This window comes from Chamaea fasciata, unplaced genomic scaffold, assembly GCF_029207755.1.
Source record: "Chamaea fasciata isolate MVZ Bird 193981 ecotype frontalis unplaced genomic scaffold, bChaFas1.0.hap1 SCAF_15, whole genome shotgun sequence".
Classification (NCBI taxonomy): Eukaryota; Metazoa; Chordata; class Aves; order Passeriformes; family Sylviidae; genus Chamaea; species Chamaea fasciata.
This window is the reverse complement of record NW_027094100.1, coordinates 11,849,917-11,873,472: the sequence shown is the minus strand read 5'-3', so window position 1 is coordinate 11,873,472 and position 23,556 is coordinate 11,849,917. Positions and strand designations below refer to the sequence as shown.

The following is a 23,556-nucleotide window of genomic DNA, read 5'->3' as shown; positions in this document are numbered from 1 at the left end:
TCTCTTGGAAAAGTGACTACATGGTGATACTCACTCAGCTGGCAAACATGCTGTTATGTTCTATTGTTTCTGTCTTAATAACTTTATAAACCATTATTGCTTGAGTACTATAAGGCCAATAAAAGCCTTGAAGCACAAAGAATAAATGTGTCTTACACATCTTACCTGTGGCCAATAAAATTTGGAAGCCATGGTCTTTACACACCAGCAGAACTTGGCCAGACTTGTGGATTTCTGACTTTACTTACAAAGCCAGTGGTTTGCATAGATGGAAAAAAAATGCTTGAAGGAAATAAGAACTTTACCAGAGAGCTAAATGATGCAAAATGTTGTGTGCACAGTGGATTTCAGTGCAACTGCTTTACACAGTGAGCTTTGGAGAAGCCAAGTTTGCTTTTTTGCCTATTTTTTTAATGAAAAATTCTAACATTTTTGGGGGAAATGGATTCTTTTTTCCATCAATATATCCCTGTGCAAGTAGTGAAAATGAGAAGCAATACCTCTTGGGGTGGGAAAGCCTCTGTTTTTCTTTCTTAGTGCTTGTTATTTCTTAGCTGAATAAACCAGCTGCTGTCCTGAGTCCAGCACTGCACCACTTGTTTCTGGACTAGCTGCAGACACACAGAGGTGGTTCTGAAAAATTGCATTTTTTTCCTAAGAATTCTTAAAGCTGTTAATCCTTGTTTCTCCAGTACTCAGAAAGGTTAATGCAGGGAACAGAACAGAAAGGAAGCAAAGCTTCCAGTACTCTTGGAAAGGAGGCAACAGCCATGTTTAAAGGCAATTTGTATCTAAAGAGTGACTTTTACATTGGGGTGTAATTTAGAGATACTTAAAGTCTCAGTAAACTGTTTTTGTTTTCTTAAAAGTTGTTGAAAAAAACCCCTTACTACAAAAAACTTAAGGCAAAGGAAGAGAACATGTGTCCATACTTTAGTTTCTCAAAGTTGTAATTATATACTTTCTTTGCAGAAGTTTTTTAATTGTGTGGTACATTGCTATAATTTTAAGTTCTCTGTGCAATTCTCAGATGAAGCACTGCAATTTTACTGAGGACAGTAAACACACTTACTGCAAACGTTAGTCCGTAATTTTTTTTTTTTTTTTGTTAATGTGACTATTAAAGAAAAATAAGAAGTGGGTCTCCAGAGAGAGTTTGGAAGCAGTACAGGTTGTCATGGAAAATTGAGTCTTGTAATATTTATTCTCCTTTCTGGCATATATGTTTAATTTCTTTCCTCAGAGCCTTTAGTCATTTATTTTGCTGTATATCACCAAAGGCTGACTTTCTCCATTCTTGCATTAGTGAGATTGATCTATGGCAGTTCTGGATCAATCAGACTTTGCTTGTCGCTTTTTTCCTCAGCCCACAGAACATTCTTGGACTCTAGTGTGGACAAGAAATACATTGCAGGTCCATGGAGAGACTGGGCCTTACTTGTGTTGTCTTGGTCTTGGATGCTTCTGGCAGCCTCCTCTACCCTCCTCGAGGGCTTTTGGGATGGATGTCCTGTGTACACAATAATGTGCAGATCCCTCTGCTCTGGGAGCTCCTGTTAAAATCCTGATGTCACAGATGGAAATGTGGCTGTGCTCCCCTCTGGGGGTTTGTGCACACCGGTGGGGCAGCAGGGCTGTGCTCACACAGGGTTGAAGTGCTTCAGAAAAATCAAGTTAAATGGTGCCATTTGAGCTCCCTTATCTGTGAAAGGCTGGCTCAAGCCAATGCCCGGAGCTGCTGGTTGGTCAGCAGCTGTGAAATTTATCTTTTTAACAGTAAAAGAATGGCAAAAGGGTGTGAGCATTGGTGTTGAGTGGTGTTGCTGAACTGAGCCATCCCCAGTGGTGAGCAGGTAACATGCACAGAGGAAATGGCACATGCAGTGTGTTCCCAAAAAGCCACCATTGTTAGCAGAGAACAAAGGCTCCCCCCCCAGAGTATATTGCAGTTACTGTCGCATTCCCTCTGACAAAGGGACAGCCTTTCTTAAATTTTTCAGTTTTAGTATTCTAATGCATTATTAAAATATAAACCCCTTCCACTTTCAACTCTGTTGCTAAGGGAATTACGATTTCAAAATACGTTCCAATGTATTTAAGCTTTCTCTACAGCAATTCTCAGTGTTGTGTACAAATCCTGATGGAAACAGGCAACATGACTGCTGCTAGGGGCCAATTACTTTCTTTGTGAAAGACTTAACATACAAAAGTAGAAAATGTAACAAATGATTCAAATAGTTTGCAGCAACATCTAAAAAGTTTTTGCCTCAAAGGGTGATATTTTTATTCTTTTACATTTTGAGAACGACTGTGCGTGCTCTGATAATGGTAACATTGCATTGCATAATTCGGCAAGCATTCTTTGCCCGCAAACATCTTAAAGAATATGAAAGCTTGGTTCCCTGGAAAAGGAAATAAGCTGAAATACAAATGGAGTTGTTCAAACCCAAAAGACAGTACAGAATGTGGTTCATTGCTTTGTCTCTTGGTGTAAGTACTGAGCACACCTGCCAACTTCACTTTCTGTTGCTGAAGTGTTACATAATGTGTGGGGGAGTTCCTGTCAGAAGGTAATTCAATGTACTGGGTTTAAACACTGCTTTGCTATTATCCTCTGTCGTGGACTTGCAGTTCATGTTTAACAATATAGCCTGCTTTTCTCCACTGCTTCTGTACAACAGGTGCAATGCTGTGTGGTGTGATGTGTTATGTAAGGGTGAAACAGTTCCTCTCTCAAATGTAGGAAAAAGCAGCATTTTTATCATGAACTGTTGCTACAAGAAAGTGCAATAACCAAAACTCCTGTAGCTTAAGCCAAATGTCTGCTCAAGGTACTGAGAAGTCCATCACAAATGCTGCGCTATCACTTTTGTTTTTCTAGTGACAGTGATGAGGAAAAATCAAGAAGAGGCAAATCTCCCAAAGCTGAATTTAAAGATGAAGAGGAGACTGTGACAACAAAACACATTCATATTGCACAAGCCACAGAAATTACCACCATCAGACAGAAACGCTCAGCAAATCCTTCCAAAACCATTGACTTGGGAGCAGCAGCTCATTACACAGGAGATAAAGCAAGTCCAGAACAGAACTCTGCTGCTCATCCTGCACAGCCTACAACAAAGGTGAGACAGCAGGACGGCACATCATTTTGGAAGCTGCTTTCTTCTATCCTCTTAAGACAATTTCTGATTTAGGGTGGGCTTTGTGATGCAGCCTTCAAGGGAGCTGTTGTTTCAAAAATGTTTAGTTGGACTTACCACAGTCTGTTTAACAGTATAATTGTAATTAATTGTTACTGTTTTAAGGTGTAGAATTTTTTGAATATAGTCATTAGCTTGTTCTGCTCTCTTCAAGACAGCAAAGAGAATTTTGGCATGAAGTGTTAAAGATTCTATGAAGCTGCACACTTACCGAAAACTTACCAAATTCTTCAGTTATAAAAAACTGTGAGCCTTTAGCTTTTCAGCATTTGATTTCACAGTTAGCCACATCATTGTTGGCTTTAAAGACAAATCTATTATCTTTTCCAAGCAAAAGCAAACAAAATGCGTCAAAACCCCAGAAAACCTCCTGATGTAATTTGATTAATGGCACCATGAGTTGAGATCTGGTGTAATTTCTTCTCCAGGCTGCTGTCCCCTCTGGCAGCAAGTCCTCTAACGACCTGGTGGACCTGTTGTTTGATGGAGCCAGCCAGCCAGCTTCCACAGGTATGTTTGGGGTCTGTTCCAGTTCTGAGGAGAAGCTTGTTTGTTGCTAGAATAAAGATAAAGTAGATAAATTGAGAAATGAATGCTTGAAAAAATGTAAAACTGCCTAGAAAGAACCATTTGTAGCAAGGTACTGCGTGTGCTATTGCATGGGACTAATAAATGTGAGGAGCACAAAGATTAACTGCTGGATCAGTCTGTCAGAAACTGTGTATGTAATGCAGTTATTTATAATTAACTCTAAAAGCAAGTGCAATCCATTCATATTCAAGCATTTCTCATAGTGCAGTTCAAAGGCTGGGCAGATGGATAATCTTCATGGAAGCTTTCATCTGATGTATATGGCAAACTTGTTTCTTTGTCTTATTTTCTCTTGGCACTTGGTTGATCCAAACCCTAGAACCAAAAAGAAATTACTACCTAAAATGAAATTACTCACTTTAAAACACGTCCTTCACTCTCTAAATGTGTAGCAAATCTGTTAATCTTCACAGGGATTTACGCCTATGCTCCCAGAATGCAGATTCTTTTTAGGAGTGTGTTAAATTTCAGTGTGTTCCTATGGGATTGGTAGGAGTTTAGAGGATTGGTGCTTTGCTTTTGAAAACCTACTGAAATTTAAACTTGTTGTGCTTACAGGTTCCTGATATCAATGGGTTTGTGGTGGCATGGAATAGAAAAAGAACTTCTGTGTACTTGTAGTCTGATGGCACAGCTGGGAGAACTGTAACACGAGTCCACTTTGAGTAGCAAATAAATACAAACATTTCCTAGAAAGAAACTTCTCAGAGACCTTCCCATTGCAAGTGAGGGATGTCCCTGATGGACAGGATCCTGGTGGCACTGCAGAGGGGTGTGAGACTCACTGAGCCAAGGCTCTGCTGTGCCCTTGATTAAAGACAAGGTGAAATGGCAGAGGCTGCCCCAAGGAGTGGCAGTTCAGAGTGGCTGCAGGCCATGAGTGTGGCCCTGTGGGGCAGTCAGGGGGCTGTAGGGACTGGTCTTGCTCACCCCTAACTGAAGCCACACCTGGGGGTCATACCCAGAGGATTTGTAGGGTCACACCAGGGATTTTCTTGTCCTGCGTGACCAAAGCCAGTAGTGAGACCATCCTGTGTGACTGTGATTCCTTTCATCACTACCCTACCCCTCTGGCAGTGTTTAATACACTGTAAAATGTATCAAAACTCTACTGCAGGGGAGGGAAATTGTCGTGGTAATTTAGTATCAGACATCTGTCTTAATTTTTTCTTTCTTATTTTAAAACTTTGCTCACTTTTATTTTTGGGAAAGTAGACAGTGTTTTTTATATCTGTTCTGAAATGAGTTAATTCCTAGAGATTAAGAAGTACAAGTCATGTCATGTGTCTGGTTTTGTGCACAAATGTGTAAATTTAAGGAAGAACTTAATTTTGTTCGATTTCCTATTTTTTTTAATTTCACATATAAAGGTGTTCATTGTAAACCAGAGTTACCACAGTTCCATGAAAGTTTAAGATCCTAAATCAGAACCACTATCCCAAGTCAGTACTGATTTTTTTTTCTATTTAATTCTTATGGCAGAAGAGATTGGAACCTTTTTTGTTTTATATACAGTGTGTATGTTTTTATTTTTATAAAAATAAGATTTCATCGAGAATAGATGTTTCCACTTCAAAGTGAACTTGACCATATTTCAAACAGAGCTGTGGCAGCTTCTATATTACAGTATATTTAAATCTTTCATCAGCTTGGCTCATTGCTGTAGTCAGCCTTTATTCTTTTCTCTTTTTTTTTAACCTTTTTTTCTCCTTTTTCCAAAGCAGCATTTAGAAATGGTGCTGAGAAGAGGCACATTACCAGCTGGTCCTGCTAAATAACCTCTGGTGACCTGAGCAGGCAGATGGAAAGGGTTCATTTGTAGTGACAGATCTGGTATGGGAATCTTTGAGGCTTGCTCATGTTGAGAAGATTAGCACTGTCCTCCACGTGCAGGTCACTGGTTGTGACCACTGCTCCTTGCAGCACAGGCTGTGAGAACGTTCCCAGTGTCAGGCAAGGCAGAGGGAAAGGGTCAAAGGCAGCCTTTGATGTGTGCTGTGAAGGAACTGGCAGGGAAGTGATGTGAATTCAGGGAACTTCGGGTTTGCTTATCTGTGTATTTTCAGGTGCAGAGATGTGAAAGGGTTGATTTGGCTCAGTGTTACTCTTTACTGGGGCAACACAGTTGGTATGTGAGGGGGTGCTTGGTTGCCATAAAAGAGAAGATGGAAAACCCCTGGTTAGACCTGCTGGGAGGATTTTTTGGTGTTACTGGAGCTGAGGTTCCTTAACCTTTCTTTAGAGAGTTACTGCATCCAGCCTAATCTCTGTCAGCTATCTCTGAAACTCAGTTTCACTTGAAAACAGGCAAGAGATGGTGAGGAAAAGTTAAACTTGACTGAGGATGTTAAGGGGTTATTTTGGGTTTGAACCTAGTTCTGTTTTTAAAATTAAATTAATCCCTAGGCACTGTCAGGCAGCCCAGGGATAATGGGTGTAGCAGGGAGCATTGATTTTTATTTTTTCCTTCGAGCATGTGGTCAGGAGTGTGTCATCTGTGTTGCTCATTCAGCATATAAACTCTCAAACCATTAACCTGTTCTGAACTCTGTAAGTACATATGTGGGGAAAAAAATTACTTGAAAATGTTCATTGCAGCAGACAGGGTAAACAGGATCAGATCAGGGTTTTAGTTTGATATTTCACTGTCTCTTTTTCATTCTCGGGTGTCAAAATAAAACTTGTGTATAAACACGAAATGCTTATTAGATCACTTCAGAATTTGTGTGGAAGAAATTTCTTAACTTGATGTGAAGTTGTTTCCCCCTTGAAAAGGTGTTAAAAGAGTTTCTGTAGTGCTGTGTCTGAAAATTCAGAGACCATCCTTGCATTCTCTGCTCATGTTTTATATCCTGCACTACGCGCTCAGCAAGAAGACATTTCCCCTTGGAAGAACAGTCGCCTTCCTGGCAATGTCTACAGTGAAATAACATTAAAAAGAAATACAAGTACACATGTATTAGGAAGTGAATGGTTCCTTTTATTACTGCTGGCCATTTATTAAAAAGAAGATGGTTCTGGTTTAATTAACCCAGTTGAGAGTAGCAGATGGGGCAGAATGTCTTGCAGCGATAAGACAATTCCGAAATGGCACCAGATGTTGGAAGCTGTCCCTGGTGGTGTTTGAGTGCAGCACAGATGTTCCAGTCCCACCTGGCTGCCTCCTAAGCACTGCAGGCTAAGCAGCTGTGATGTAACCTATATAATGTACCCAGAACACTAAAAGCAAAATAATTGAACTGCTGCAGCTTCTTCTGGGGGTGGGACTGCTTGGAGGTGAAATCTTTGAGGACAAACAAATAAGGTCAACTTCTTGGCTTCCTCTGGTCAGTGGAATCCCTGCTTAAAAACAGTACCAACCATAGCTAGGAGATTTCTGTAACTTTTCTGAGTTCATTTTTAAAATCAGCTTTACAATATGGTTCTTAAATCTTCTGCTTTTATACCTTGGCCGTATCTTTTTAATGAAAAATTGTTACTATGCTGCATTCAGAAGTTAATAATTTATGTGCTGTATACAAATGTCTAGTTGGAAAACTTAATGTTCTTGCTGTAGAAAGGAAGCAAACTTATAAAAAAATGAACACAAATGCAAGCTCTGTCCTTGAAATCCTGATTCAAGATCAGTGCAGAATCATTCATGCTTTAAGTAACGCAAAAACTAAATACAAGGTGACATGTAATTTTTCATAGGAAGCATAATAAATTAACTTTTATACAATAAGAATGTTTGGCCTTCTTATATTATGCTTCCAAATTTTTAATTTTACAAAGTGTCAAACTGGTGGCATCACTCCCTAGTTAAAAACTTGTTAATCTTTTTAATATCTCTGAATTTATTTTTAGTGGTGACAAAAACTTGCATGTTTTAGTTCTTCCCATGGAAAACAAAGCTGCAAGATCTGCAAGGCAGTTGGAAATAATCCAGTTTATTGTTGCTCAGGCTTGTATAAACATAGTCTGGGCATGAACAGGAAAACAGAGCTGACTTAGGGAGCAGAATCAATAAATCCATCGTGTCAAGTGCAGAACAGCTTTTCTTCATAAATCCCACATGCAGTTGTTGCAATGGATCTTTGCACAGTCCTGTAACAGCTTTGGCTTCCCTCTGTTCTTAGGTGGATCAAGTGACCCGTTTGGAGGATTTGCTGACTTTAGTTCACCTGCTGCTTCAGCGAGTTTCCCATCATCACAAGGTAGGATTGATTTAGGGATTGCAGTGCTGTTGAAGGGTGGAAGGAGGGCAGGAGATGCCTTGTGGCATTATTGAAAGTCCCTTCCCTTTCCAGGGTAAACTGTGTGTATGTAACTGGACCACAAGTGCTCTGGGAGGAAGGAAGATGCAGCCTGGCTCAGTGCATGTGCAGACATTTTACCTGCAGACAGACAAGCTTATCAGGAGACATGGCCACCATCTGAAAAGGTTTCCCTTAAAATTGGACTGGAAAGCAATAAAATGTATTTGGGAACCACCTATAGTGATCCATTTTCCTTTGGTGGAATGTTTGTGGGATTCTGCAGGGCTGCAGACAGCCCTGGAGTGGGGAGAGCTGGCTGGCTGTCCTTTGTGAAGTTAATTTGAGCAGGAGTGTTGTTTGTGATGGAGGGTTCTCAGCCAGGGTGCAGGATCAAGTACAAAATGAGAACACAGCAAAGAGACTGAGCAGCAAATCTACCTGGGAGCCAGCTTTTAGTCAGCATGCTTACATCTCCTCCTTTATTTTGCTGCGTGGAAGGCTCTACTGGGCCTGGGTTAGTCAATAGACCTTCAGTTTACTTGGTAGGAAAGAACTGCTCTGTTTTTTTACAAGCTTTCACAGTCAAACCCAAGTTGTTTGCAAACATAAAGCTGCCTACTATGCAAATAACTCCTGTGTTAATACAGTCTAAATTGATACAATCCTTTATCTGCATTAACGTGATTAATCTATTCCAATCACCATTATGCAAGGGACAGGGAGTCCTGTGAAATGATTAATCATTCCTGAACAGTGTAAACCCCTCTAGAAATCTTTTCCTTCTTGATTAATCATCTTTGAAGTCCTACTGAAGGGGCAAAACCTTCTCCCTTTTACCCCCACTTCCATTATTGGTGCTCAGTGCACAGGTCTGAACACAGAAGGAGCACACTCAGCATTTACTTATCTATCAAGAATATTTAAAGTAGGTTTTAATTTTTAATATGTAATACTAATTGAAACATTCTAATATAGTGCCTCTTTGTGAGGAAGATCAAAGCAGATGTTCTAGCAAGGCCCTGAGCTAATGAATATTAGCCCACTTCATGCACTGAAGTTGTTGGCAGTACTTGGATTTTGTGAACAAATTTACTCTTCTGCTATTCTTTAAATTGTAATGTGTTGATAAAGAGAGATGACTAAAGGTTGAAGGTGTATGTTGATAAATATTTACGCAAAGTGTAAAAGACTGCTGCAGTTACCCATGAGTGGGTGGAATACATTATGGAAGCAGCCATTGCATAGGGCAGGAAATAGAAGCTGGCACTGGATTCTTCTGCTCCAGCTCTGTGTATTTGAGTCTTTGTTAAGTCAGCTAAAGAAATCCAAGAGATTATTTAAATGTTTACCAGCACTCAAAGTTCATTTCTTATGGCAGCACTGTTTGTGACGTAGCTGAAGTACCAAAAGTGAATCAGTGAGAGAATCAAAAAGCTGAGCTGGCCAGTGGCCCAGGCTTGGAGTGGGTTTCACTGTGTGGCCTGTGAGCTGTTTACATGGTGTTGCTTTATATTCAGCATCTTCTGCAAATGCTGTTTTAAGCTTTTCTTCCCCTATCACCGCTGTGAATCAACACTTTCCTTGTTAATCGGGAAACAGGTGTTTTGAGGGAAGGAACATCTCCTCCTGTTTGACTCCAAGGTTTGACACGCTCTCAGTTCACTGGTTTGTGTCACAACATCTGTGATGCTGAAGAGGTGCCCTTGCAGGTGTCTACAAACAGCTCGTGCTGTTGGCTTTGCCTTCACAGAGAAATACAGAGAGAGCTCTGGGTTCTGTGTTCTGATATAAACATTGTCTCCAAGAACCCCATCTATTGAAATGGAACAGTGTTTTAGTGATGAACTACAAGAGTTCAGCAAAGCTGCTGCTGAGTGAAATGATTGATCCAAGATGGAATTTCTGCTTCAAATCAAGGCATTTAGTTCAGGAATCAAATTTCAAAAACCCAATGTGTTTTCCCTGAGCACTTCATGGATGGGAAGTGCTTATTCCTTATCACCTCAAATAAGCTTTCCCTGGCAACCTGCTCTCAAAGTTCTGGGTTTAATTCCCCTCATCATGGTTTTACAAAAAGCTACAGTTGTATACAACCAAATTTAGATGTAGTTACCTTTGTCATGATGGAATTTGCTTTATGCAATTGCTTGTTCCCGACAACTGCTCTCTCTGCAAATACAGAATGCCATGATAAAAGGTTGATAAATATTACCCAAGTTCTCAGTGTTGTTCTCACTGTAGTCTCCAGTCTACCCCAAGTTACCTTCCAGTTGTACTTCAACTGAAGCAGACCTGTCCCTGCTTGCCTGGCATCCACAGGTGACATCTTATCAAACATCTTCTACTTTCTGTGTATGGGTGTTTCAGATTTCCTTTCGTACCTTGTTAAAATTGTTGGAATATTCATGAGAGGGAATGATGTCCAGATGGAGGTTCTACCTGCAGATGTTAATCTGGACGGGCACAGATCAGCTCTCATTTGTTTCAGTTCATGGAATATGGCATTTGCTCAGTTCCTTTCTCCTAAGTCTTGTCTTTCTTCTCTGTTTTCCTTCCTCCCACACTGTTGCCTTTCCTTCAGGTACAGCAACAAGTGGAAATGGAGACTTTGGTGACTGGAGTGCCTTCAACCAAGCTTCTCCTTCCGCCACTGCTCCATCTGGAGAGCTCTTCAGCAGCACGGCACAGCAGCCAGCTCTGGAGCTCTTCAGTGGCTCACAGCCAGCTCCAGGCCAGCCTCCAGCTGCTTCCAATTCTATGGATCTTTTTGATTTGATGGGACCCTCTCAGACAACCATGACCTCCTCACAAAGCCTGAATTTCTCCATGATGAGTTCCAATTCCGTGGGCGTCAGTTTACCCATGTCCAGGTCACAGGTATGCTGCTGTTGCTAGTTTGCTAATGACCTTCTCCTTAATCACAGCTTTGAAAATGAATCCATTCCTCTCCTGGAATGCATTAGACCTCCTCACTCAGATGTGATCAGCGTTTTGTCAAAAATGTTTCAATTGCTTCCTAAACAGAAAAGTGTCTTCTTAAAGATGGGCTTCATTGCTCTAGGAAGTGTAGCTGCTTCTTTGGAGCAGTTGTTTGCTAGTGGAAAGCCATTCTCCACAGGATGTTACAGGTTTCCAGCCTCAGGTAGGTGGAGGTGAGGACTGGTCTGTTCTCCAAAAGACTGCAGCAATGCCTGCTGCAGTGGAGAGTGGTTTGGAAACTCTAATGGAGCAGTTTGATATTAGGAGGAAAGAATCAGCATGTTTGAGTTCAAAACTGCTGCTGTTCACTGTCACTCCACATTGATGTGGGATTGACCTCTGCCTACAGATACTCTTCCAATCTAACTGTGGAACAGCACCTGGCAGCCCTGCTTTGGAAGAGCTAAAGTTCATGGCTTTGTGGGTTTTTATTATCTGTGGAAAACTGAATACTTATTTAGTCCTGTTTCCCTGCCAGTAAATTGTTTCAAGCGAATCCTAACAAACTTTTCTTTTTCAGCCTCTGCAAAGTGTGAACCCGATGATGCCGAAGCCTAACTCACTTTATAATGCAAGGACAGAGATGGTCCAGAAAAATGCAAGCAAAACTCTACCCTCAACTTGGTCAGATCCCAGTGTAAATATCAGTTTGGACAATTTAGTACCTGGGATGCAGCCTTCCAAGCCCCAACAGCCATCTCTTAATACCATGATGCAGCAACAGAGTAAGTGATCACTGCACTCTTTTGCACACTCAGCCCTGTCTGTGTTCCATTGGCTGTCCCTGAGATCCAAGTCTTCTGTCCATTACTGTTTTCCTTCCTTTAGTCACACTTGTTTTGTAAACCACTGTCACATTGTACATTGTGATGTTCTTTAAATGCAGATTGATGTGTTCAGGAGGCTGTGTCTGTGCAGGTTCTGCTGTAGAGCTTGCACCATTGCTGTATCTTGACTTCGGGCTTCCTAATCTTTAGAACTTCTCTAGAATATTCATTGGTATAAAGTGATATTCATACCTTCTATAGAAGTTTTATGAGTCTTCACACAGGAAATCAGGAAACAAGTGCAATAGAATCGTAGAATCATTAAGGTTTTAAAAGACCTCAGGGATTGCTGAGTCTACCCTGTGACCCATCCCCACCTTGTCACCCAGCGCAGAGCCCTGAGTGCCAGGTCCAGTCCTTCCTTGGACACCTCCAGGTATAGGGACTCCCGACATCCCTGGGCAGCCCCTGCCAAGGCCTGAGCGCTGTTTCAGTAAAGAAATTCCTCCTGATGTCCAAATCAGGAGACAGCTGCAGGCCTGGCCATTGTATCCACGTTCCCAGCAGTGGCCACACAAGTTTCTTAAAGTACATGAGTATTTTAAGTGTGCCCAGGCTCCACTGAGCCCCTCAGTAACCCCAGGCTGCACTCAGTGATGTTTTGCTCTCTCTCTCTCTGTCGCAGATATGCAACAACCGCTGAATGTGATGACGCAGAACTTTGCAGCCGTGAACCTCAGCCCCCAGCCCAGCGTGGTGCCGGTGCGGGCCCAGCCCAGCGCGCTGCTGGGGGGGCCCGTGGGGCTGGCCATGCCCGGGGTGATGTCGGGGACCATGGGCATGGCCTCCATGGCCCCCACGCCCATGATGAACCCGGGAATGATGGGCATCAACATGGGGGTGCCGGCCACGGGAATGGGCACGATAGGAATGGGGGTACCCAACATGGCCATGACCTCTCTGACTCCTGGGACTGTACAACCCAAGCAAGATGCCTTTGCAAATTTTGCCAATTTTAGCAAATAAAGATTGTAAAATAAATAAATCGAGATTAAAATAAGTGGGCAGACTGAATGAAGGATTTTTAGCTGCACAAATATAGCTGGGGAAGGGATGGGAAACACTGATCAATACTTTTTTTTTTTCTTTATCAGTTAAAGTGTCTACATAAAGAACCAAAAGCTATTTTCTAAGTGTTGAAATAACTAGTGTTCAAATTCTGGAGAGGTCAGAGATTCTTCTAAGGAATGTGTTGGATGATTTTGCAAAATTATTTGTATTAAGACCATCAAAAAACCTTTCCTACGTAGAAGAACCAATTTTAACTTTGAGACTTGATGGAAGACTGGATTGGGGACTGGGTAAAAATGTTTGAATCTAATTTTATACTTTTCTTTTTTCTTGAAGAGCTTCGACTTTTTTTTCCCCCTCTCCCTGATCGCTTTGTCATAATTGGATCATTCCTTTTACTACCACTGAGTCCACAATTGTGAAGTCACTCAAGTACTATGATCAGTTTTTTATAAGAATATATATTTTTGTCCAAAAATGGCTTACATATGTGACTATGGCTAATTCAAAGGGACCTGGAATGTATATATACTTTTGCTAATGTTCCAGCCACGCTGCTGTATTACCCAAATTTTTATTGTAAAAATCCTCTCTGAGCAATTTGGTGATCAACAGATTTTTGGGGTCTTAACACACTTCTAATGTTACAACTGATATCCCGTGCAAGTCTGGGAGAAGCTTTATCCGAGACTGCTGGAAGGTTTCCTTTCAGAAAACTCCAGAAAATGCACTTTCTTGGAGTTCTTCTCCAGTGGCACTTGGCATCCTTTGTAGCATCGATGTCCCTGAGGAGCCACTGGTTTAGGGCATCAGCAGCAGGTGAATCACACTTCAGTGATGTAAATCTAGAACCTAACTTAATCCAATAGCATTGGATCCTGACTTTTATACAACACTTGGTGATTCTTTTGTGTAAATATGGCATTAGCAGCTGTGGAATCCAATAGAGGAGTAAAAAATATATATATTAATAAAGGAGACCTGTAGCAGTCAAAGATTTTACTGATTTACTGAAAGCAAAAGAATGAATTAAGGTTTTGGGGGGGTTGTTTTTCCTTCTGTAATTCTGCATTTAATTTCACATGAATCAAGATTTTAGAATCTGGAACACAAGGACATTGTTATATTCACAAGCTGGGAATATCGTTAAGAATACGCACTATACTATAGGTATGAAATTTATTGCCTCCCTTTTCTTATGTTGGATTTCTTTTTTATTATTAAATTGATAAAACTTTGTTTCCATTGTATTCATAATGTTCTGTTATACATAACATTAAAATGTTCATTAAAATCAATGTTGGGCTGCTTTTCCTTTCATTCCATTTGACGTTTATGAGAGCATTTGGGAAAAAAAAATAATTATAATTTGGGCAAAGTAATTTTTATAAATAATTTAAAATTGTTTAATGACTTCTTATCTGAAGCCTTTCCTATCTGGCTCTACCGTTAGGAATTAAAAATGAAGCAGGCAAGATATCCTGACCCGCTCCAGCCTTGCTAATGCTCCATCTACAACATTTCTAATTAGGCAGAAATTCATGTACTTCAGCTAAGTGGTAATGAAAAGTGATTCATTTGCTGAATAAGAGATGAGAGTGAGTGTAATTAGCTGACTGCGGTTTTTAATCTTTCAACAATTCAATGTGTTTAAATTAGTTTCAAAGAATAGGAGCTTTCAAGTGTTGTTACATCAAAGTAATCAAGGCAGCCTTCAACAGCTGAGTAGGAGAGATGGCTCTGGTTCCTGTTCTGAAACCTTTACACTTCTTTGGAATAATCATCTTCAAACCCTCTGGCTGGAACAGATGGGAAGGCTCAGACTGGTTCAATATATGCAGAATTGTGGTGGGAAGGAAGCTCCTTCCAGGGCTGGGAGATGGGGCTGAGGAGAGCTAAACCTGGAGTTGATGTTGTTATCCTGTCGTGCTGGAGGGTGCAGCACTTTTCAGTCATCCTTGGAAAGTTCTGGGATGAACAGGAGGAGTCTGTTCCTCATGCTGTCCTTCTCAGGTGGGTTTGGCCAGTGCAGTAGCTTTGAGTGGAAGGACATGTCCCTGTTCAGGTTGTTCACATCTCTTCAGAGGAACCCTTGGTTTTGCTTCTAAGTGACATTGGTGATAATGAAGCAGATTTGTCAGGGGTGGGAGTAACTCCAATGGAAACGTGGTCACTTTGGGGTGGGTCTTTGTGGTTGTGCCAATCACACCTTAGTGCAGGGTGCCCTGGCTCAGGGAACAGCAGTGGGGGTGAGCTGATCTCTGTCCATCCCATGGATCAGTATCCTCCTTACAAAGCAGGGTGTGTGGAGTGTGAGAAGCAGCTTTGTCAGCCAGCCAGGTCCTCTGCAGGTGGGTGAGAACAGAATCCTTCAAACCAAAATAAACATCAGGAAAGAAACCCTGGAAAGATTCCTTCCGAACAGGGGCCAGGTGCGTCCCTCTGCATCTTTTCTGCAGTGATGGGAGCCTGGAAGTTTTCTCCCCAGTTCAAGCCCATGGATCGCAGCTAGCAGTGCCCAGCAGAATGTGGTTTAGATCTTTATTTAAAAACTGAAATGACTTTATAAACTGGGTATTTGCTTAAAACAATATTGAACTTGTTTAAGATAAATACCATAAAATGTTTCCATCTCTGATGTTTCAGGTACAAACAAAAATATCTTTAAGCTAGAAATTACCTTTCCAGGTGAAAATGCAAATGAGCTACTAAGTGAATGGGGACAGATCTACCAGTTACCACCTGCTACATTATAGAATTTGAATATAACCAGAATCCTGCTGCTGTGTTAATACAACTGCTTTCTTCCAGGTCCAGCTGTACGTGTGATGTCTCCAGAAGGGTTTGGCTGACTGGGTGTTGTGTATCTGTATAGAGAAACACAGAATTCAATATATAGAATTACATGAATCTATAAATCAACCGTGTGTTTGCTCCTGGGAGTTAAAACTTTTACCAACTCTGGATTCTGTAGCTTCTAAACTTCAAAAGAGTTCAATTAAAATGAGTGTAATCCTTTGTAAAAGTTTTCTCTACTTCAGAAGGGGAGAAAAGGGCAGCAGAACCCAACTGTGTTTGGGTTTTTTATAGAATCATTAAAAAAATGCATCTTGATGTGTAATAAATTCCAGCACAGGTGCAAGTTCAGTGAGAACTAGAGCACCCACCATGTTCTACAAAAGAAATTATATTCAAAACAGCTAAACAAGGGTATTTATAGCAGCATCTGTTTCAGCTCTATCTGTCAGCTAAGAACAGTCTGACACAGCTTAGGGGAGGGGGGGGAGGGATTTATCAATGAAGTGTTTACATAATGCAGGCAGGCATTGTATACTCAAGGTGATACCAGCTATAACAAGATAACAAATATCTAAAGACACTTTTATTCTCAGAGGCCTTTGCTCCAGGAGTCACTCTACAAAATTGCCTCCATGTTCCTCAGTGCTCGACTGTAAACACGCTCACAGCAGATGACATTTTATAGTGTCGTGGCTGGCTTCTGATTAAGGCTTTTAATGGTGAGGGCGTTTTTGGTTTTCATTTTTCCTTCCTCACAAGTTTTATTCCAAGGTGTCACTGACTATAATTTAGAATTGTTTCAAGTTTTCAAACTCTTCTTCCTCTCCTGGTGATGGAAGTGCAGCTCCTTCTTGGGACAGAGTGGGGCTGTTGCTGTGTGCAGTTAGGCAGAAACCGCAATCTCCAGGAACCTTTTCTGCCCAGATCCCATGGACTTGGAGCTGACTTTAAACATTTCCACGGGCAAAGGGCTTCCTAGAGGATGCTGTGGTAGCCCTGCTTCTGGGAGCTGCTGTTAGAGCTTTGAGGAAAGAAAATACAGACATCTCAGTGAGCTGGGTTAATGTTGTGAGACTCAGAAGGATGGCCCCTGGAATTTGTAAGTCAATCTCTATGGCTTGTTCAATGATCTGGTCACAGTTTCATCTAGTTGGGATTCCGTGGAAGTTTTCTTCTCCATGTAAAATGACCTTTAAAAACTGAGATGTGTCTCATTCTCATTTTTTATGTGTTTCTGCATCCACTATTCACCTAAGGAATGATAAGAGGTAAGAGAAAATCTGCAGAATGGGGAAAATGAAGAAAGATGTCTTCGAACAACTCAGTGTATCCCTGGATTCTGCCGCTGGGGTTTCTTTACATGGAGTAATCCAGTCTCTACTTCTATGTAAATTCTTCATGTGTACAATACAGCAAAGGCTCAGCTCATCTCTGTTTTTAAAAATGTCTTTACTCCTCACAAATTTCCAGATTTTTTTTTTTTTAAATCGTGCCATAAGGTACTGGCTCAGTAATTAACTGGTTCTTTAATCGAGCTACAATTACTTTGTTTCATGAGAAGGGAGAAAAAAAAAAAGAATGTATACCAAGACAGAGCTACTTTCGACATCTGGGAACCTCCTAACAGCTGGCTATCTAATGAATATGCATCTGCTTAAGAGGCTGTAGGCCATTAATAAACCAATAGATATAAAACAGAAACAATCTTTGTCAGCTTCAAATGAGATTGGATGCAATGTGCTGTGAAGTGTCACTGTCACATTGAATCGAGGCGGGGAGGTTAACGACGGCTCCGCGCTACCGGCGGCTCCGCGGCGGAGAGGGCGGAAAAAGCGGCGCCGGGACAGGGCCGGGGACAGGGCCGGGCCCGCCGAGCTCTGCGGGCGCTGCTGCCGCCTTTTGCCTCCTCATTTCTCCTGGTACCGGTTGGGTTCGAGGCACCGGGGGCCTTTTATTTGCCGCTCCAGCAGTTGTGTGTGTTCGGGTCTGGCAGAGGAGGATGTGGGGCTTCCCACACAAATGATTGGAGCGAGGCAGGAATCGCTCACGTGAAGAAATGACTGGGGAGAAGTTACAGGAATGTGATAGAAACGCACCTATTTGACTGAGACCTGGGGCTTTGTTAGGAGGCTCAGAACAGCCCCGGAGCCGTGTTGTACAACAGGATTGTTGTAGGGTGAAATAAATCCCACTAAAACAGTGACACTGACCTCATGTGACTGTGCAGGTATCTCTGAGCCCTTAAGAGTTGTATCTGTGCTTGTTCCAAGGTGGGAAGCTCATATGTTGTCCCAAGCTGTACCAGCATTTGGTGCCTTACAGCCGTTCTGCTCCTTTGTTTCCTTTGGCAGGTCCCATAAAATGTGAAATAGATTTATTTTAGGGCTCTCCATCCCTTTTGCACAGCCTGTGTTAGTCCAGTGTGTCCTTCCTTGCAAGGGATGGTCACCCCATGCAGTGGCCTCTCACAGCAGTGAGGGATGGTACCTAGGTGGTTTTCCTAAAAGAAAATCCATTATTTCAGCTCAACCCCCACTACTGGAACAGGGCTCTGTCAGCTGCAGTAGACCTGGGCTGCAGGCACCCCTGGGATGGGGACAGGGGCAGCATTTATTTTTGGGTTTGGGGACCTGGAGTAATGGTCTGTTACCTCACCTGGACTCTGCCTTAGAGTCAGACTTGCACCATGTATGTGTCAGTTCCCAGGAAACTCTATAAACTGAGATTTGGAGTAGTTTTCTTTGCAGCTCAATTGTAAAGGGCAGCCTGCAGCATTTTAGCAGAAGGGGCAGCAGTCTAGCAGAAATTGTAACATGAAGCTTTTTGCCCCTGGATTTACAGATTTTTGTTACAAGAAAATGGAAGCAAGAGAAGTTATAATGGGAAGATGAGTGCTCTGTAATTACTGCGGATCTTACTAGCAGCTTCTCAAGAGAGAAAATTTGCACTTTGTATCATCACATCAATATAACTTAAAGCAAAATCTGTTAATAAGATTGACTTAATTCCTAGGACAGTGTTTGTCTTACCCTTAGTTTTAAGACAGTCGATTACTCAAAGTCCCTTTCAGAGTTTGCAGCCGCACTGGTGACAAATTTAACTTCTGAGACTTGAAGTTTTACTTCCAGACTTGGTGTAAAGGGGAGGAGTAAACCTCTGCGCTACAGCCGAGCACCTTCCTGGCTTCTGCCGGGCTGGGATTTTCTCTCCTTGCTTCGCTGCTGCGCTGCCACAGCCCCGGGGCAGCGGCAGGGGCTGCCCGCGGTGAGGGGAGCAGGTTGGTCACTGAGAGCCGCCCACCGCCCTCCCCGGAGCTCTCCCTTTCAGCCCAGCACCAGCAGCGCTCTCACATGCCGCGGTTTTCTCTGTTTTGAGGCAGACAAAAGAGCACGAGGCAAAGGAGGGCTGTCCTTGTAAGTACTTTCACTTTTCAAGGTCATTTGTGGAGCTTTTATCAATCAGAAAGCTAAATCCACACAAAAAAGCATCCATAATGAACCGAGCATATCTCAAACCTTATCCCTTCAGCTGATTACGAATTATCCAAGAAGGTGCTTCAGTGGCCACGTTCACCAAGTTCAGCACCTCTGTGAACATTTATAAAGTAAGCAGAGAAGCCGCTACTATTGTGATTTGGCATCTATCAATTCCTTGTCTTTTTTTTCCCTTAATTGATTTATTAATTACAGCACCTTAATGATCTATTTAAAATAAATAAACCATTTACACAATTTCAAAGGTATTTTGTGATGTTCAGCTGATATTAAAATAGCACCAGCCTTATGTGCTTTTTCAGCAAGTGACCTAATTAGTTAATAAAGTAATTGAATATTAAAAAGGATGTTGCAAGTGATTAAAATTTAAGAGCCTTCAGAACATTATTAAAGCTATAAATCATACATCACTGTTTTAATTTGCATAGCTACAGAATTACTAATGGTCCCACATGCATAAGCTACTTGGCAATTAGTCTTTTAACAAACTGTTGGTGATACTATAAGGTTACCAAAATCTTTTCCCATTTTTGATTTGCAAACAAACTCCAGGATTGGGGAGCACTAAGGGTTAAATTCCTAAAAGTCAGGAAATTTGGTTCATTCAGTTTTCTTTCTACCTGCCTCTGTTTTCCCCTTGTCCCTCCACTTTCCAGACAGGAGAGCACATCCTTCCCCCAAGTCCCCCTGAGGTGTGTAAAGGAGATGAGGAAGTGTCGGCTCCTACCTTGAGCTTCCTGAACTGGCCTCCAAGTGGTTTTCCAGCCCAGTCTGACATGCACAAATTTCCCTACCTGGTGCTGGGCCATTTTCCATCTTTCTCTCATACACTCACAACTGTCACAGAGCCACTTTTCATTCCCAGGAAAGTGGCACTGGGCAGACAAAGGGAGCTGCTGACTACCGGCAGTCATACCTGAGCTTTGTCCCATGGACATCGTCTTTGGGATGGGGAAGAACCACACCAGGTGCTCATCACCTTCCATTCCCCGTGCTGGGGCTTGCAGCTCATGGGAAACCTCAAATATCTGCAAACAAAAAAAAAAAGAGTTGGAAAAATGACGGGAGCGCCCTGCCCTGCACCACGGGGCAGCCGTGGCGATGAGGGTCAGCTGCCCACGGCCCCTGGCCGAGGCCTCGGGCTGGCTGCGGGCAGGAAGGGAGACAGAATGACAGTTTTCAGCTTAATTAGATACAAAGGGCGCTGGCCGGATGAGCTGCCCGGTCTCCCCTCTCCCCAGCGTTCAGCATCCCCGCAGCGGCGGCTCCCGGCCTCGGCAATGACGGCCGGCAGAGCACGGTCCAGCGCGCAGGCGGAGAGCGGGGCTGTCTCTGCCTTCAGCACTCGCAGCCTGACAAGAGGCAAACGGCGCTGGGGCAAAGGGAACGACCCGGTGTGCGGCGGAGCACAGCCCGGCGCCGGCAGCTCCGCCCGGAGCACCGAGAGCGGCAGAGAGGGAAGCGGCCCGAGCTCCGGCACAGCCGCTGGGTCAGCTCCGCTCCCGGAGCAGCCCCATGGGCTGGGTGGCGCTGTCACCTCCTGCCCGGACACCCCCGGGGCCCCTGGAACGGTTTCTCTGCTCCTGTTCCAGGGCCAGACTCACAGTAAATGTGGGTGCCCGAGCCGCTGCTGATTTTCCCATTTTCTTTGAGGCAGGGTCTTCACAGGATCACAGAATCATGGAATGGTTTGGGTTGCAAAGGACTTTAAATATCATCTCATTCCAACCCTCCAGCCAACCAACCAACTTTCCACTAGACCAGATTGCTCAGAGTTCCATCCATCCTGGTCTTGAACACTTCCAGGGATGGGGCAGCCACAGCTTCTCTGGGCAACCTGTACCAAGGCTTCAACACCCTCACACCCTCTCTAAATTATTACAGAATTTCTCTCTAACACCTAACCTCAACTAACTCTCTTTCAGGGAGGAGCCATTCCCCCTTGTCCTGTCACCACACGCTCCTGTCCTCTCTCTCTCTCTGGGGCCTGGGATTTCAGCACCCCAGCCCATCCCAGGGACTGGTGCCTGCGTGGCTCTTGCTCCCTCTCCTGCCCTCACAACCTGCCCAGCTGGGTGGCTGCAGGTGGCTGCCTGAGTAAGCTGCTACCTTCATCTTGTAAGCTTCAAGTCCCTTTTTTTTTTTTTTTTTTTTTTTTTTTTTTTTTTTTTTTTTTTTTTTTTAATATATAAATGGAGAAAAATAATCTTTACAGAACAGCATTCACATGTGAAACAAAGATGTTGTTTCACCCAGTCAGCAGAAACCTTGGTGTAGTTTTGGCTACTAAAATGCTACATTACCAGAAGACTTTCCTTTTTGGGCAGCAAAAACTTTACAGGAGTTTCTTTTGAAGACTTTTTTGAGGTCAGGGGCTGCAGCCTTTTGTAATCTCTCTGTGTCAGCCTACAGCAGTTTTGGGAAACCCTTAGATTGGATATTGTGACAAACAGCAGCTCTTTGTTCATTAGTTTACACTTGTTAACAGATGTGAGGCCAGGGTGGAGGATGCTCTGGGCGAGTGATTCGCCCTCTGCCGCACTAAGGCTTGCCATGACTGCAATAGCTGGAGACAGAACCTCCCTCTTTTAAGGGTCTTTTAATTAAAACACCAGGCTGAGGAACGAGTGACTTCAGAGCATTTTGACCCAAAAAGGAATGACAGGCACATGGCTGCTTTTAAAGTAAACTAATTAATAGCCACTATCTTATCAGTATAAAACTGTCAGCACATGAGGAGGGTGGGCAAACCCAGATGCAAAGCATTTGTAAATGAGGCTACACACACACACACACACACAAAAGTTACTGCCGTACCAGCAACACACCAAGGAACACGCTTTGGAATATCCAGTTCCAAAAGCAAACAGGAGAGGTCTGGAGCTGATTCCAATTCACACCTCTGGGGCTGATTTTAAGGAAAGTTACATCAATGATCTGTTTCAGTGCACCTCGACTCCACCACCCAGTTACACTGCAATGTTGCAACATCACTAGCCAGCCCTCACAATGTGGGAAGGGGACCAGAGTCCCTGGGGCGACACACCTACCTTCGGACCAGGATACCCTGCCCAGTTGAAATACTAACTTTTTACACCCCTGGTTTTCAAACCACTACAAACAGGCAATTTCAGAACAAACACAACCCGCGCCCCTCACCCAAACACCCTCTCCTGACCTGCAGTCAGTGAATATTACTGCTCCTTATTCCATATGGGATCCTTTCCCTGTGAGACACTCCTCCAAAAGAAGAAAACTAAAAGCCATTTCCTTGCTCTCACATGCCAAGAGCATCCCCCACCCCTTTTGTCAGCCTCCCACTGCTCTCATTTCCAAGCCTCCAAGCCAACTGTAGGTAAGTTTTTCTCCAGTTGGTTTTTCCACCAACTTTGGGATGTTGCCTAACAGTTGCTCACTTTTTCCCAAAAGAATCAGCAAAGGAGCCCTTGCTCCCAGCAGAGGAGTGTAAGATCAGGGACATTGTGCTTTCTGGTCCAGCTCACAGAATGGACCCTGGCTGACTCCAGCCCTGCAGCCCCGGCATCACTCTGAGCTCTTTCCTCTGAGCGTGGTGAGTATCCTGTTTGCCATCCTTCCTGCTGCTCTCTGCCATTAGCACGATAGCATCAGGTTTTCCACTTAAGCCCCCACATCCTTTTCCTGATCAACACGTTGTACAATTGTTCCATTGACCACGCTCTGATGGAAAAAACGTACCGAGCTTGAGCCTCGTCCCCCGAAGGGCAGGACAGCAAGGGGATGGTTTCCTTCTTCCAGCCTGTTCTGGTGCATTTACACATAACTCTACCACAGCACCCACATTCTTAAACAACAGTATTTTACAGGATTTACTTCACTGCATCATTGTGTATAAGTGATTTGTGATTTCTGCCTGTAAATATGTGACATGGTAAGGATACACACAGAGTCCTGTTTTGCAGCCTGGGCAGCAGCACCAGCAGTCGCTGTTTCCCGATGCGTTCTAGCAGTCCCAACACCAGCTCCTGCACTCCTCCCACAAGCAGTGTTTCCTCCAGCCACGTCCTCATCCCTGCTGGACAGGCACAGGGTGACTCTGCTCCTGTACCCAAAGCACCCACAGGAGCTCCCTGGCAGAGCTGCGCTGTCGCTCCTGCCTGGCCTGGCCATGGCTTCCTCCACCAAGTGCTGCCTCCCTGCAAGGTCTTCAGACACGTGTCTGCACATTCCCTGTGACAAATCCAGTGATGTTTTGCTCATCATGGAGTTCCCACGTTTGTAGGCTCTGCTGCAAACTGGAAGTCAGCTTACAGAGATGCACCTAAGCCAACGCACAGGGACTAAGTTTTGCCAATGCATGCCATCACCCCCTATTGTCACCCTGACCTGCAGGCGAGTGCTGCCCAGGGAGATGGTGGAGTCACTGTCCCTGGAG

At 43.4% G+C, this 23,556-nt stretch overlaps 1 protein-coding gene and 1 long non-coding RNA gene across 2 annotated transcripts in view; one reads left to right on the top strand and one right to left on the bottom strand.

Moving 5' to 3' along the window:
• CLINT1 (clathrin interactor 1) overlaps positions 1-14,147 on the top strand; it is a 47,344-nt gene extending 33,197 nt beyond the window's left edge. The window contains exons 7-12 of the mRNA XM_066197085.1: positions 2,882-3,125; positions 3,632-3,713; positions 7,913-7,990; positions 10,614-10,909; positions 11,532-11,736; positions 12,464-14,147. Coding sequence (XP_066053182.1) covers positions 2,882-3,125; positions 3,632-3,713; positions 7,913-7,990; positions 10,614-10,909; positions 11,532-11,736; positions 12,464-12,804 — 1,246 coding nt within the window. The 3' untranslated portion in view covers positions 12,805-14,147. The remainder of the gene's footprint in view (positions 1-2,881; positions 3,126-3,631; positions 3,714-7,912; positions 7,991-10,613; positions 10,910-11,531; positions 11,737-12,463) is intronic.
• Positions 14,148-15,383: 1,236 nt separating this feature from the next.
• Positions 15,384-22,381, bottom strand: LOC136297132 (uncharacterized). Its single transcript, XR_010723105.1, has 3 exons — positions 22,321-22,381; positions 20,059-20,170; positions 15,384-15,716 (listed from the first exon to the last, which is right to left on the bottom strand). It is a non-coding gene; the product is annotated as an uncharacterized lncRNA (long non-coding RNA).
• Between the last annotated feature and the right edge of the window lie 1,175 nt (positions 22,382-23,556).